This window comes from Mustela nivalis, assembly GCF_964662115.1.
Source record: "Mustela nivalis genome assembly, chromosome: 12".
Classification (NCBI taxonomy): Eukaryota; Metazoa; Chordata; class Mammalia; order Carnivora; family Mustelidae; genus Mustela; species Mustela nivalis.
In genome coordinates, this window is record NC_139031.1 from 103,537,597 (window position 1) to 103,553,202 (window position 15,606).

General features: G+C 42.1%; 1 protein-coding gene across 4 annotated transcripts in view; it reads left to right on the forward strand.

The window, feature by feature from the left end:
- VPS41 (VPS41 subunit of HOPS complex) overlaps positions 1-15,606 on the forward strand; it is a 175,983-nt gene that overhangs the window by 143,412 nt on the left and 16,965 nt on the right. For all 4 annotated transcript variants that reach the window (XM_082692551.1, XM_082692549.1, XM_082692550.1 and 1 more), the window contains 6 exons: positions 276-403; positions 1,794-1,938; positions 3,842-3,883; positions 4,028-4,078; positions 6,442-6,579; positions 14,485-14,539. In XM_082692551.1, coding sequence (XP_082548677.1) covers positions 276-403; positions 1,794-1,938; positions 3,842-3,883; positions 4,028-4,078; positions 6,442-6,579; positions 14,485-14,539 — 559 coding nt within the window. The remainder of the gene's footprint in view (positions 1-275; positions 404-1,793; positions 1,939-3,841; positions 3,884-4,027; positions 4,079-6,441; positions 6,580-14,484; positions 14,540-15,606) is intronic.

A 15,606-nucleotide genomic window follows, 5' to 3' on the forward strand; every position in this document is an offset into this window, starting at 1 on the left:
TTATGGAAGAACTAGGGGGGCCTTACTTACAGGTACATTTCATCAAATAGGTAAGAGCACCACCCACTTCCAGGAATGGTAACTGGATAGTTGAGTGCAGTGCTTCTCGGCCTTCCTCACCACCCCCAAACCCAGAGTCTGAAAATTGGTGATAGGTTCATGCCAGAGTTTTAATCATAAAATTATTTTGTCTGTTTACATTAATATTTTTATGCATTGTTTAAACTGTTTGGATCATTTAATCTATTTCAGGAATGTTCTCTTGTTCTGTTAAGGGTTTTGCCACTCTGATCCGAGAATGGCCTGGAGATCTGTACAACAATTCAGTAATCGTCCAAGCAGTTCGGGATCACCTGAAGAAAGATAGTCAGAATAGGACCTTACTCAAAACCCTGGCAGAATTGTGAGTAGAATTTAGTGCTGCTTTTTTCTAATTCAATCTACGTGAAGAGTTTTTCAGGGGAGTTTTTCATGAGGACACAGAAGAGCAAAGCTTGTATACCATTTTCCTATATTCACCCTTAGTAATGTCCTCTTGTAAACCTCCAGTGAACAACTAGCAGGTGAGGAAAATGTGCAAGACTAAAGTTATGGTGCAGTGTGGTTCCCACAGGAGAGGAACTCTAGTCAGTAGCACTACATAGGGCAGGGAGGGAAGAGTGCTGGGGCTCAGACTATGCAAGGAAATCGGCTTCCCAGGGAGGCTCTGGATTCTGTCATTCTTGGATCTGCATGTCACATAGTGTCTCAAACCTGATCATTCTTGAGGTGTATACATTCCTTATGGGATGATTTCAAGGCTCAAAGGAAAGGTCATAATTAAAAACTAATTAAGCACTATGCCTGGCACTAAGTCAGAGCTCAGAAAATGAAGCTTAGTTAATATTTTTCATATTTATTGAAATAATAAATTTCAATAATAAATAAATCACTTTTGGTGACCCAGGCTTTCTCCTGTAGGCCTGGGATTCAGAGATAGATAAGATACACTCATGTCCTGGAAGAGCTTTGGTCTAGTAAAAACAGAAGCACACCGCAGGTAAGGTCAGGAAGGTGGTTCCTGCCTCAGACCCTCACTGGCATTCCCATCACCTCACACCACCTGTCCCCCATCTTCTTACAGCTTTTGCCAAGACCAAGAAAGGTGCACCAAAGTGGCCTAGAGTTCAGGGCTGTTTGTCCCCCTCTGAGTTGAAACACTGACCATTTTCTTCTGGAAACCTAGATATTCCTTGGGCTCTGTAGTACTAACTATACTGATAATTATTCATACTACTAATGGGGTCACAAAACAATTTGGTTTTCAGGAGCTGGCTTGGGAATTAATGTGAAAAACAGTGCTTCAGTGGGAAAATATGTCAGTTTTATAAACTCCCCTCACAAATAAGCTTTGGAGATAAAACCCGTTTGGCAGCTGCACACCGCTTGTTAAAATTTTAACTGCATTTTTTATTACTGGAATAAGAATTTCCTTTTTTCTGGATCATAGTTTCTTTGTGTGGTATATGGGGTTCTATGAAGAAGTTTTGAGAATGTCTAGAAAGGAACATTTTTATTACTTGAACATTGTCAATTTTCAGAAATTCAAGGGAGATGGGAAGCAAGGCTCTGAGAAAGAAGTACGTACTGGTCACATACAGTTCAGTCCCAAGGAATAGTCTTCCAAATAAAGTTGACTTGTCTATTTAAACAAATTTTTCAGTTTTTCATATTGCAAAACGAAGTGTATGTGTATTTGTGTGTTTTATTAAAAGTGCTGATGAACTTTAATATAAAAAATTTTGTATTACCAGGTACACCTATGACAAAAACTATGGCAATGCTCTGGAAATATACCTAACATTAAGACACAAAGATGTTTTCCAGTTGATCCACAAGCATAATCTTTTCAGTTCTATCAAGGATAAAATTGTTTTATTAATGGACTTTGATTCTGAGGTAATGTGTTTCTTATTTTAATACCCTTTATTTTTACTGTTCCAAATTTTTAATATTTAGACATCTATTCAGATGCTGGAGAAGTTAGTACACACAGAGCTCGGCTGGGTGCTGATCATGTTGGAACACTGACCCATACTAGATGTTCTGAATCCTTCACTTGATGTGGTTACTTTATAAAAGCAATCATAATTTGATATGGAACTTTGAAAGTGTGTGTGTGTGTGTGTGTGTGTGTGTATGTGAAGTAATTTTTTAGTGAAACAATTCACAAAATCCATAGAAAGAAAGAAAATAGCCATACACTTTGGTTCATTCACCTCTCCTAATTGTATGTCTCGGGATTAAAATTTTAGGGAAATTTCTATTTTGATCCATTTATCGTGAGTTTATTCGTCGGCATTCACAAATTTAGCACATGGCATTTCCACTGGTCTCAGCCATGTGGGATGTGTTATTTTATTTACAACAAATTCAAACAGTGGATTGCTTGACTAATGAGGGCAGCCAGACTCCACAGCTCCCAGTAGCTCATAGATGTGCATGTGCGTGTGCGTGCGTGTGTGTGTGTGTGTATCCGTGCACTTTTAACAAGTGACAGTGATGGAAATAAAGTTTTATGAACTTAGTTTATATGAACCTAGTACTTCTCATTCAGAAAATTGAAAGATTAGTTAAAGAGTAGAACTTGAAAGCCTCCAAAAGGATTGCTTGGATTTTCCTATTATATTTTATTACATTTAAGGGTATTCTGCACTATATTTTATATATATATATATATATATATATATATATATATATATATATATACTGTATCTATATTATGTGCTTTAGTCATCATACACTTAAACTTAATTTAAATAGGAGCTAAATCTACTTCTTTCTGCTTTTAGCCCTTTTTTCATAGTGAATGATTTAAGTCCTTAGGGACTACTGATCTAAAAAGAATTAGTGCAGTTCTGAAGAAGTTCAGGTGCAGAGGTTCTGCTTCTCTGCAAAAGATGATTAAGAGGATGGAGTGCTTCTACAAAAATTAATTACTTTTCCCTACATCCATTTTCCCCTTATACCTACCCGCTCTCCGTGCCATGTGTCTCAAGAGCCGAGTTTAGCTTATGTAGCTGTAGAAAAAATGAACGAGCTGAAACTGATTGCTGTTCAAGAGTATGAACCAAAGTTAGGGACTCGTAGTTTTCTAATTAGAAGATACCTTAAGGATAATCTCTTCTAACATCCTCCTATTTTAGAGGGAAGAAAAAATGGAGTGGCTAACTAGGTGGTAGCAGAGTCAGGAACAGTACCCAGGTGTGAGGAGGACGGTCAGCCTGGTGGGCTGTCTGCCCACCACCTGTCGCTACAGACACCATCTCCTTTGTGTTTCATGAATGTTCATGATAAATAAATGCCACAAGTCCGTAAGCTTTATATCATCATAAAACGTCAGCTGTCTTGGTTTTTTTCTGGTTCTCACCCTCTCCTCCGACGTCTGGGAAATCTGTAGAGGGCTTCATTGAGGGTGCGGGTGGCAGGAAGCCAAGCTCATTTTTGTGGTCTGGGGACCAACACACTCCCCGTGACCAGTAAGAGTCCCAGGAGTGCTGTGGTGATCTATCCAACAACATGGAGGCTACAGTATGTGTAGACAAGGTGTCTTGTGTTTAGGGAGTGGTAGCAGGATGCTGTTTTAGTGGTAGGCAAAGCATGGAGGTCTCAGACCGAGACCCATGTTAAAATGCATTCTTTTACAGAGCTCTCCCTTAAGGGCTACTGCAAAGCGACGGGCCCCTTGTGTGTGGAAAGAGGCCATCCACCTGTAACTGTGACAGCACGTACAACGTGGCTATGGGTTCTCTTCTGACACAGCAGGTGTCAGTGACTGTGGCTTTTTTTTCTTTTTATTCAGAAAGCTGTCGACATGCTTTTGGACAACGAAGACAAAATTTCAGTGAGTGTCTTTTGTTTTTTATGTGTTACTAGACGGGTGTCTGGGAACACCCAAGCTATAAAGGGGAGAGCCTTTGGTCCAATAATCTTGCAGCCATGTTCATGTCCTCATAAATCAGTGGTTAAATATGTCTTTTCTCTCTAGATTAAAAAGGTAGTGGAAGAACTGGAAGACAGACCGGAGTTGCAGCACGTGGTGAGTGTGACCATCTTCATTTGCCCTTTTGACTGTGTCGGGGGCGAGCCGCCTTTCAGGACTGGGTGTACTGGTTACTGGGAGAGCTCGCTCAGGTCACTCCTCGGTGTGGAAGTTTGACCACAAACAGGAGTCCGTAATCAGTCAAATGTGGCAGAGCCTCTCACGCTGGCTAAGGACTAATTACAGACCAGGTACTTTAACTTGGACTTACCTTGGAATTGTGGTTTAAGAAAAAAGAGTTGTCACATTCACGTTTGTGGCCCCAAACTGTGTCTAGGAGTAAGCACCTTGCATGTGTAGTCCACACTGAATATAATTGCACCATGAATTACAGAAGGATCCAGGAGCAGAGCCTCATTCTTCTGTCCTCCCCCTCCCACTAGTGAATCCCACTCTCTCATTTGGTCTCGGTGGTAGTACTGTTAAGGCCTACTGCTCCAGACTGCCTTGGAAGGCTGCTTTGATTGCCTGTGTTGCTGGCACTGTGGGAGTAAAGCAAGAGCGCATGGTTTCTGTGTCCTACAAAAAGAGGCTGCAGGGAAAAATAGGTGGGTCCAGTAGGACTGTGGGCCTCAAATTCAATGGGGGCTCTTATATGTTTGCCCACCTCTCTGCACCCCAAGAGGAGAATCAAGAAGTAGAGTTTTCCTTCAGAAGTCAGTTTGACACCAGAAGCTTCTGAAGACCCCAGGATAGGAATGGAAGCTCCTTTGTTCTGCTTTGTTTTGGTCAGCAGTTGTGCAGATTGTGCCTCGAGACTGGGTGTCTCAAGATGGTGAGCTTAGCCAAGCGGGGCACCATTCTGCTGGTCCCCTCCGGACTTGTTGCTGAAGCAGTGACTTCCGGCCCATGGAAGGCGTGAGCGGGATCATAGCAGCAGGCGTCTGTGCGCCGGTGTCACCTGTGCAGTGCTGAAACTGAGAGCCCCCACTCAGATGGGTCATCTTCCCTGTAGGGCAGCAGAATGTCTCTGAAACTTGGCCTTGGCAGTTGGGACAGAGCCTCCCAAGCCTGTGTGCCCGTCTAGGAAACGGCAGTGTGTGTACGGCTCACACGCTGACCCTGGTCTTAGCACCATGGAGGGCTGACCCCTTCGCCCCCTCTTGGCCTTGAGGAGACATGACCAGTTGACCAATCGAGCCTTTTCTCTGTGTGCATGTGGCCTAGTTAGACTTGTTTAGTGACCGTTCACGACAGTGGCTGGCAGACTGCAGCTAACCTACATACAGTCCCAGCATCAGGGACAGACTGCTGCTCGGTCCCTCACTCAAGGTGTGAATGTACTTTGATTGCTGCAGTCCGGGCTTTCCGCCTCTCGTGGGTGATGGGTGTTTATTTATAGTTAGCAGTAACTACCCTTTGGACATCGATTTCTAACTTGCATCATATATTGATAGACTTAATCTTGCCTCTGAGTAGAAAGCAAATTACTCACTTTTTTTGAGGTCCATTAACTTTTTCAGACAGCTAGGGAAAGGAATCAGTTTTGAAAATGGGTTCAGAAGATCTGTATTTATCTTGATTTTTACCTTTGATGTCACCAGGAGAGGCAGCATTTCATAGCACAGATCTCAACAAGACTTAACAAAGAGCAGGGGCGCCTGGGGTGCTCAGTTGTTTGGGTCGTGATCCTGGAGTCCCAGGATCAAGTCCCATGTCAGGCTCCCAGCTCAGTAGGGAGGCTGCTTCTCCCTCTGACCCTCTCTCCTCTCACGCTCTCTCTCGCTCTCACTCTCTCTCAAATAAATAAAATTAAAAAAAAAAAAAAAAAAGACTTAACAGAGAGCAGATGTAGAATGTATGAGAAATAATTTAGCACTTGCTGCTTGATTTTTTAAGAACATTCTTTTATCTCATAACTATATCACTTTTATATTAAAAAAATGAGAATTTTTAGGATTCAGGAAGGCCACTAATCAAGCATTTTATTTCTGAAGCCACGCAAACGATGGTGAGGATACTAGCTCTCGTTAACATTTCCCTGGAGCTCAGTGTATGCCGCGTGCATCAGCACAGATCTGAGTGTTTTACAGATGGTAATACATCCAGTCCTCACAGTGACCCAGTGAGATTTTTGGCAGATGAAGAAACTCAGTCACAAAGAGGTTAGTGACTTGTTCTTGTCATATGGCTGGTCAGTAGCAGAGCCAGGTCACTCAAGGCCATTCAAGAGAGAGTGTGAGATCGCCCTTGTCTCCTGAAGGTCTTCTTTCCACTTTTCCTTCACTGAGACATTTTCCTGAAAACCGCTTCCCCTCCAGGCTCTCCATGGAGACTGTTTAGAACTGAGTATAGCAACCTTCAACAAGTCTTGCTTTTCTTATTTTTATAATTATGGTTTACTTCTTTGTTCTTTTTAGTATCTGCATAAGCTTTTCAAGAGAGACCATCATAAGGGACAGCGCTACCATGAAAAACAGATCAGCCTTTATGCTGAATATGATCGTCCAAACTTACTTCCCTTTCTCCGAGATAGTACCCATTGCCCACTGGAAAAGGTAAGTCACAGACTTGCCCCACACACTTCAGGCGAAGAAGTTGTCCTTTTTGGTAAGCTGTGGGTCATTCTCCTCTTCCTGCCACCCAGGGCGTGACTGCTGCTCTCCAAGCAAAGCAGGAGGTTTTGCTGGGCCTTCTGATGAGGACTGGAGGTGCTTTCAGCTGAGATCTTGTTGAGGAGCTAGACCATTTCTCTGCCAGGTTTAATTAGAATAAAGGTTTAATTCGGGGTGTGGGACTCAATCAACTATCAAGAAAAAACAGTGTCAGGTGTCTGAGTCAGTTTTCCTGAGCCAGAGTGGGGCCAAAGATCAGCCTGGGAGGGACCCCCAGGCTAGCCCATGCCAGAGGCGGTGGCCCCAGACTCAAGGTCAGTAACTTAAGTGCTGTCCCCTGTCTGCTCTCCACATCCACATTGTGTATTTCTCTTATTTCTCTCTCACATTACGTTCCATTTCTCTATTATACTGCATTTCATTATAATTGTAAGAAATTACTAATCTCTTTCACATTATCTTATATATTCTTAAAAGACAGGTGGTTTGTCTCACTCATTTTGGTAAGCCCAGCAGCAGCACTCATTAGACACCTGCTAAATGTTTGTTGCATCGTGAGTGAGGGAGTGAATGAATAAATGAATACCTAGACCAGATTGTAGTCAGGGCTGCGTATGAACTAGTAAGTTTTATGAGCCTGCTGTTTGAACGTATATACTAGAAACTGGGCAATCTATGGCCCCCAGTGTTGTTTCCTGTGGTTCTTATGGTTTGGAATGCCATCTGACAGCTACAGGTATCTTACTAAATTCAGATAGCCAGAGAGGAAGCACTTTGTAGTCAGCTCTGTGTATCCACAGAACAAAAAAAAAAAAAGGGTCCGACCCCTTAGAGATATGTATTACAAAGTTGACTGCACCTGGGTGGCCAGCCTGCTGGGCCTTTGACTCTTGGTCTTGGCTCTGACATGATCTCCACCTGGACTTCTGTGACTCAGGGTCGAGTGTACTTCGGATTCTTTCTCCCCCTCCCTCCCACTTGGCCCCTCCCCACTCACACACACTCTTCAAAATAAATAAACAAAATCTTAAAAAAAAACAAAAAGCAGTTGACGGAGAACACGCTGTTTCTGCACACTGACAGCTTTCTTTTTTTTTTTTTTTTTTAAAAGACTTCATTTATTTATTTGACAGACAGAGATCACAAGTAGGCAGAGAGGCAGGCAGAGAGAGAGGAAGGGAAGCGGGCTCCCTCCCGAGCAGGGAGAGAGCCCGATGCGGGGCTCGATCCCAGGACCCCAGGATCATGACCTGAGCTGAAGGCAGAGGCTTTGCCAGTTAGCCACCCAGGTGCCCCCTGACAGCTTTCATAGTTGCTTCTTCAGCCACATTGATACAGCTATCAGATATGTTACGAACCAATTTCAGATCAGTGGATTTTTGAAATCTGAAGTTAATGAAAAAATATCTTGCCTGCATATTAATTTATGAAAAACTAACATTTTAAATTTGGGTCTTAAGACATTTTCTCAAGGCTAAATTTGGAAATTCATCATCTTCCTCTAAAAATAAAAGCAAAGGTTTCCATCTTCTCATTACAGAATCTATAACTTGGGGGGAAAAGTGAGAATCTTATTCTTTGAACAGTACCCCTTCATTTGTATCTCACTCTTCATTGAAACATCATTCATTTCCAGGAGCACGGGGTGTCTTTTGATGACCCCTCAGAGCTGCACAGCTATGACTAGCAGCCAGCCTGGGCTCCTTCCCTTTCATGAAACGCGGGTGCAGAGGCACCACCCAGATTCTAGTATGTTTGTGCTTCTTCCACACTTTCAACCCATCTTGTTTATAGTTTTCCAGTCTAGTATGTTCAGAAGACACACTACACTGTTCTGTCTAAAAGAGAAGCATCAGAAAACCGTACAGCTACACATGGCATGTCTAGTACATAGAACTTGCTTAGCATGTCATGTAAAACCTCCAGAATTCTTCTCTGTGATCCACTGAGAAGAACCAGTTGCATGTAAAAGAGTTCAACAGAAGCATAGTGAAACCAAGTATTTTTTTAAGATTGATTTATTTATTTGACAGAGAGAGAGAGCACAAGCGGGGGGGCGGCAGAGGAAGGAAAAGCAGGGAGCCCAATGAGGGACTCTATCCCAGGACTCTGGGTTCATAACTGGAGCCAAAGGCAGACGTTTAACCGACTGAGCCACCCAGGCATCCCAAAACCCATTATGTTTTAAATAGTTTTTTGTTTTGTTTTTTTAGGTTATCTTTTGTTTTTCACTGAGAGAGAATTTTGAAACTAATGAATTAGAGCTGGTAATGGTAGAAACATGCCATTAAAAATAATCAAGTTAGTAATCTGCCTTTTTAGAACTTTGTAGATGAGCTGTCATGTTATAGATCATTGTGATTTCTTCATAAGAGGTTCTCATTAGGATCCAGTGTGTATATCCATGTGTATGTTTGCAAAAAAATGTATTCTTATCCTTGCTCAAGTATGTAAAACCAGGCTAAAGAGGGTATTACTTATACCCTGAAAAAGCTAGCAATTCATAAAAAGCAAAGTAGATGTGCCAGGCATGCCAGGCATAACTTCACAGTTCATGAAGTGAAGGTCATGAGTTACAGGTTCACCTGTTTTGTCTAGAGAGAGACTGAGAAAATTTGGTACGAAATATAAAGTTAAGAGCTTAAAATTTTAATGCCCACCAAAGAAATCTCTGGTTCAGAAGAGTATATAGAGGTTTAGTCCTATAGATGCTTCAGTGATAATTTGGTGTTTGTTTTCTTTTAAATGGGAAGTGTTTAAGGTTTCACAGCTTTATTCAGAGCATGTTGGCTCCCTCCCCTCCCCCCTTGTTGATGATTCACTTCTGGCAGAATAGCAGCTCTGTCTTTCTCTGGTTGTCTGCCTTGGCAGAGTTTTGGGTAATTGTTGAAAGGAGGGGTGATTTCAAATGACAGCTGGCTGAAATCTTCAGGGTTTCCAGTCAAACTTAGTTTAAATTGATTGAAATCTCACAATCAATATTTGGTCAAAAACTTTGTGGAGACCCTGCCATCATATCAGAAGCCCTTTAAGAAAGTGGTATTCCCAAGATTGGCAGTATTTATCAGACTGGAGTTCAGGACTGAAAATCACAATGCATAAATCCCCAAATTAGTCATAAGCTTCTATGAAATTGTTCCTTCTAAAGGAGATACAGAGGTAGTACGAATGTATAACTCTGACAGCCATTTAAAAAGACAATAAAAATCATTTATGAAGTTTCCACTGTGCTTTATAACATGGGCTATGCTTTCATGTACCTTATTTTTATTTAATCATAGTAGAATAGGTAGGTGGATAAAGTCATTTTATCCACAACAAGCTAAGTCTTCAGGAGTTGAAAGAAACAGCCCAGAGTGTAGCACTAATAAGGCAGAGGGCCAAGACTTAGAACCTGGATCTCTTAAGTCAGGTCCCCTATTCTTTCCACTATGGTGAGGAATCATTTTTCAGGTTTAAGATGTTAATTAAAGGGCACCTGGGTGACTCAGTGGGTTAAGCATCTGACTCTTGGTTTCAGCCTGGGTCACGACCTAAGAGTCTGGGATCCTGCCCCATGGGCTGCTGCTTGAAATTCTTGCTCTCTGCCCCTTCCTCAACTCGTGTACTCTCACTCTCCTTCTCTCTTCCTTTCTGTCTCTCTAAAATAAATAAGTCTTGGGATGCCTGGGTGGCTCAGCCATTAAGCGGCTGCCCTCTGTTCAGGTCGTGATCCTAAGGTCCTAGGATCAAGCCCCCCCCAGTCGGGCTTCTTGCTCAGTGGGGAGCCTACTGCTCCCTTTCTCTTTGCTTGCTACGCCCCCTCCTTGTGCTCTCTCTCTCTCCCTCTTATTAAAAAAATAATGATAAATAAAAAACAAAACTAAATAAATCTTTTAAAAATATTCCTTAGTATTGCAAGAATCATGAAAGGTATTTGTTTTTAAACTATTAAACTGTCCTTTGTTATGTTATTTCCAGGCTTGATCATCGGGTGCTAGTTTTCATTTACAAATCTCATCTGCTTATGCCTAGAATATCGGCTCTGCAGATTTGGGAATTTGTACCTGAATTTATTATTTCTCTCCTATCTTATGGCATTTATAAGGTGGCAGTAGTTACGAATTTGCAGGAATAGAGCTAGAAGATGCAACGTTTACCGATTTCCATTGACGCCGTGTAAGAAGCTGGATAAGCGACGGCAGGGCCAAGGGTAGAAGAGATCCTTATTGAATCTATAGTTCTTGCTAGTTACCCCCGAGTCTCTAACTTTTTTCCTTGCTTTTCTACTAAATCAGGAAAAGGAAAATTATACATAACTGTTGCATCGTTTTTTACTCAATTTCTGTCATTATTCTGTCTTTTCAATTTATTTTTACTGCTAGTCTCCCTTTCCATGTGTGTGTCTGTGTCTGTTTCTGTTTCATTCCTCTGGACTTTAAAAATCTTAGTTTTGCTACTCTTTCCTCTAGAGGGAGCACGTGTCTCCAGAACATTCAAGAATCTAGGGAAAGATGGTTTTGTACTTGTGTCAAGAACAGAAAAATTGTATGTATCAGAAATATATTTTTTACCTTTTACTCAAAACGTCCAGAGATTTCTATACTCTCTGCTTTCTCATATATGAGAAAAGAATAATTTCAGTACTGTTAGAAATTAGACATAAAACATTTAAAATCTGTGAAACTCAAATTTCAGAGACTCAGATTATCTTTGAGCTTGGCGTTGCACATCTGCTTGCATTTCAGAGCCTTCTTGACTTCAGACTTTTCTTTAGACGTTTCTTCTCAGAGGACTTGTCATTTTTGATGAAATCCTAACAGCTTCCAGCAGCACCATCCTATAAAATGTTCTGCAGTGAGGAAAATGTACTGCTCTAACAAGATAGCCAGCAGCCACATGTGGCAATTAAGTAGTTGAAGTGTCTAGTGGGGAACTGCATTTTTAATTTAAATTTAAATGACCTCATGTAACAAATGGCTCCTGTCTTAGCACAGGTGAGCCTGCAGACTACAACGTCTGTGTGCTTGGAGGGAAGCATGTTCGCAGATCTCCAAGAGAAGGGGGGATGGTTTTGTTGGAAACTTCTGAATGGTACTTTAAAATGTCAGTAAATTTCCAAGTACAAATATAGATACCTTTTAGTAAAAACTAATTTAGGCAATGTACTCCATCTTTATTCACACTCTCTCTAAACACTCTATGTATCTACTCATATTATATTTTCTTGTTCATCTGTGGGTGACATGGGCCCACTCGGCCACAAACTGTCCATCTGTATCTCTCACAGTTCGCATGAATCATGGCCCTCCGTTGGTTTCTTAGTAACTTTTTGTTAGAATGGTCTCAGGTCCTCCGAACTTCATATTTTTTGTTGTTTCCTTTCACTGTCTACTTCTCACATGGGTATCCTGTCTCTGCCCTGGTATTCCAGAAGGGTAAGGAGTAGGTAAGAAAATTCCATTGTTTATGATCATGATTGATTGATAGGCATAAGAGTATAGAGATAAGGTAAATCGTGCTTTTAATCAAAACGAATCAAGTGTCAGGATTAGGTTCAGCTCTGGGTGAGAAAAATGCCAAAATAGCAGTGTCTTCAACAGAGTAGCAGTTGAGTTCTCTGGCCCATGGAAGTGCTGGTGGCAAGCCACGTGGTTGGAGACTCAGGCTCTTTTCTCTCCTTCCCTCACCTTGTATGACCTTCAGCTTGTAGTGTAAGATAAGATTGTTGTTTCCAGGAGCAGATTGGGTGAAAGAACGAAAAATAAGAAAACAAAGGGATGACTGGCCTTGCTTCTTAAAGAATATCACCAGAAGCTACCATGTTGCCTTTTCCTTCCTGTGACGATATCAGTCACATGGCTCTCCCGAGGCTGGGAAGGCTTGGAGAAAGTTCTTTAAATTCTGGGCAGTCACATACCCACCTAAAATCTTACTACTCTAGAAATGGGGTAAGGGATATTGGGGGATAATTTGGCTGTTTCTGCCATGTAACTATTAAAGGAGCCTTGTGAATAATCAGATTAATATTTTCCTCTTCAATGTGACCTTTCTGCCTTCTCACTTCCTCTTTTAAATGATTTGTGTTCCTCAAACTCCACCCTAATTTCACTGTAATTCTAAAGGTGTTCTCTCCTTTTTTTTTAATGTGTGCTTCAGAATCCCCCACCCACCCACCCCCAACATTGATTTCTGTGCTCAGCATTTTTTTCCTCCCTCTTAGCTATTACTCTCCAACAAGAGATACACACTTAAATATATATATATATTTTTTTTTCTTTTTACATAAAAATTTTAAGTCAAAAATCAAAATGTTCAAACCAGCTCCTGCTGTTATTTCCCAGGACAGATCATTGAGCCAGCAGAGCTGCTGAGATTATACTCTTCTTTTTATCTCTTTGGCTCTTGTTTTTAAAACAACCATGGACTGCTTGTTGGTATAACTGCACAACCCAATGACCTTCCTCCTGAAACCTTTTCTGCCCGTTCATCTATTTAAAAAAATATATACTGCACACCCAGGAGTAGCCAGGCACCCTGTGGGGCACAGGGCTGGAGTCCTCAACTGCGCCTGTTGGGAAGAAGGGTGTGGTCTGTCACCAGGGTGACTCCCTGCGACCTGGCCTGGTGTGGGGTCCACGGAGTAAGTGCCTGAAGCACTCGTCAGGGTTGGAGGGTAGAGTGAGGGCCATAGTCCAGGTGGAGGGGCGAGCAGACTGTGAGGGAGGTGTGGCTGCCCAGAAAGGCAGGGCAGGTCACAGATGTCACAGGGAAGATTCTGGGTTGTGAGTCAGAGCAGAGCCCCACATCAGGGAGGTCACATAGTTGGGGTGGGAGATGCGGTTTCCCAGGGATCTCATACTTGTCCTGCTACACCCAGTTCAAATGCTGCCTGTGCTGTGAAGCCTTTTAGAGGAGGGCCACACCTCAGCCCATGTCCCGTGTCTGTGCACGCGCCCCTCTATTCACATTTACCCCCGTCATGGGATCGGTAGTTAGTGCAGCTCTCCGAGTTTCCCCGGCGCCTGCGCTTCCTTAGGGGCTTCGTTCTGCTTCCACACCTTCCCTCCACCCCTCTCACCTGTGGTCAGCAGCGGCATCTTTGTGACTCTTCTTTGCATCTCTATCCAGCCTGACCCTCCAGCGCCCAGCAGAGTGTGCAGTGAATGTGTGCCGGTTCGCTTAGAGTTATTCAGTTGTATATAAACACAATGTCTTGTTTCTTACGCCCGAGAAAATGCAGTCACCTGTGAGGTTCCTCTTTTCTTTACTTGATCTCTTCCCTTTTGATCCTTCTTGATGGTCAGATACGATTTTCCCCCTCCCATCTTCTGATAGATGCTTGAACAGAGTTTTCTCTTAAACCTTGTGATCTGGGAACAGAAATATTCTGTTGACCCATGTGTTTATATTTAAACATCAGATGTTTCCCGAGCCGTGGTCTGCCCAGTACTAGGAACGCGCAGCGGAGAACAGCTTACATTCCACTGGAGGGATGGGGAGCTTAAAGCTGTCATGGGGCGTTAGGTGGGGCGCATAGCTGTGAGGAAACCTGAAGTAGTGTCCAGAGAAAGCTTGGCGGGAAAGTCCTTCTCTTCAGCACTGGCTTTCTGCCTTTGCTCACAGAGTGTTCCGAGTTGCCTCAAATACAGTATTGGTTAAACTGTGTTTGGCCCAGCACCTGTCTGAGAGGTGAATGAGAACAGCCACCAGCAAAACCCAAGATTTGCGTTTTGTTTGTTTACTTCGTTTTGTTTTTAAAGGAAGGCAATGGGAACTTTTTTCTAACTTGTATATTTAAGTGAATCTGTTCATATTTATTCATGGCTGCTAATCCACAGTAACATTTTTACCCTGCTTTACTTAAAGGCTCTTGAGATCTGTCAACAGAGAAACTTTGTAGAAGAGACAGTGTATCTTCTGAGTAAGTAGCTTTTGGTCCCCATGAGCTGGGAAACACTGTGGTAAAGTGGTGTACATGGTCTAAGAATGGACAGTGGACGTAGGTTTTAGACCAAAGGCACACAAAGTATAGAGCCTATTCTCTTTAAGAATGGAATGCGTAGAAAAGGGGACTTTGCAGCTCAGTAGAGAAAGAAGCGTTATTTAATAAATGCTGTTGAAGTTAACATCTGAATATTGCATAGTAAGTCTATTAGCGCACACCTCACAAATGAATTGTAGAGGAGATGACGAGTTGGTTCATTTGCAAAAAAAAAAAAAACAGTTTATTTTACTATCATCCCGGTAGAAAATAATGTTCATTGTCCCTCATCACACCTTAAGTAACTGGAGAAAATGCACTTGAATATGGACGTTTTGGAGAGGAGAGAACTTTGGTATCATCTAGCTCTCCATTGTCCCTGGGCCTCTGGCACTGCCTCTGTTTATGTCGTACTTACTATCTTTCACCTTCCTCCAGAATGAACCATTTACGTGAAAGCAGGGTAGATGCCTGAAGGTTTCCCAAGGAAGCTCTATGCAGGTATTCATAGCAGAAACATGGAGTTCGAGCATGAGGTGTTTCTCCTTTGTCTCTGCCCAGAAAATACTCCAGAAGAGTCCATTTTCGTCATGATGTCATGTTTTCCCAGTAGACAAGTAAGGGGAGAACTTACAAGGGAGCCATAATGTCCTTTTCTGAAGTTATGAAAATTTAAAAATCCTATACACATTTTAAAAATTAACCATTTTTAGGACCTAAACCATAGGAATAATACTTGTCGGAAGAACAAAATGCTACAGAAGGTAGAACAAATCGGACATCATTTTATTCACAGGCCCACTATTCTCACTTGATAAGGGCTGCTCAGAATGAGAAGGATTGAGTTGCCGTCCCTCCTGAGTAAAGCTTTCTGCATGTACTGTATTAAAACCTCAGGGAAACTGTTAAAGCCATTAAAATGCCAATAGATCAATGAGCAAAGTGTGTAAAGATAATTGGCCAGATAGAAGCATAGTTGATAAATACTCTCATTTAATGAGAGTTAT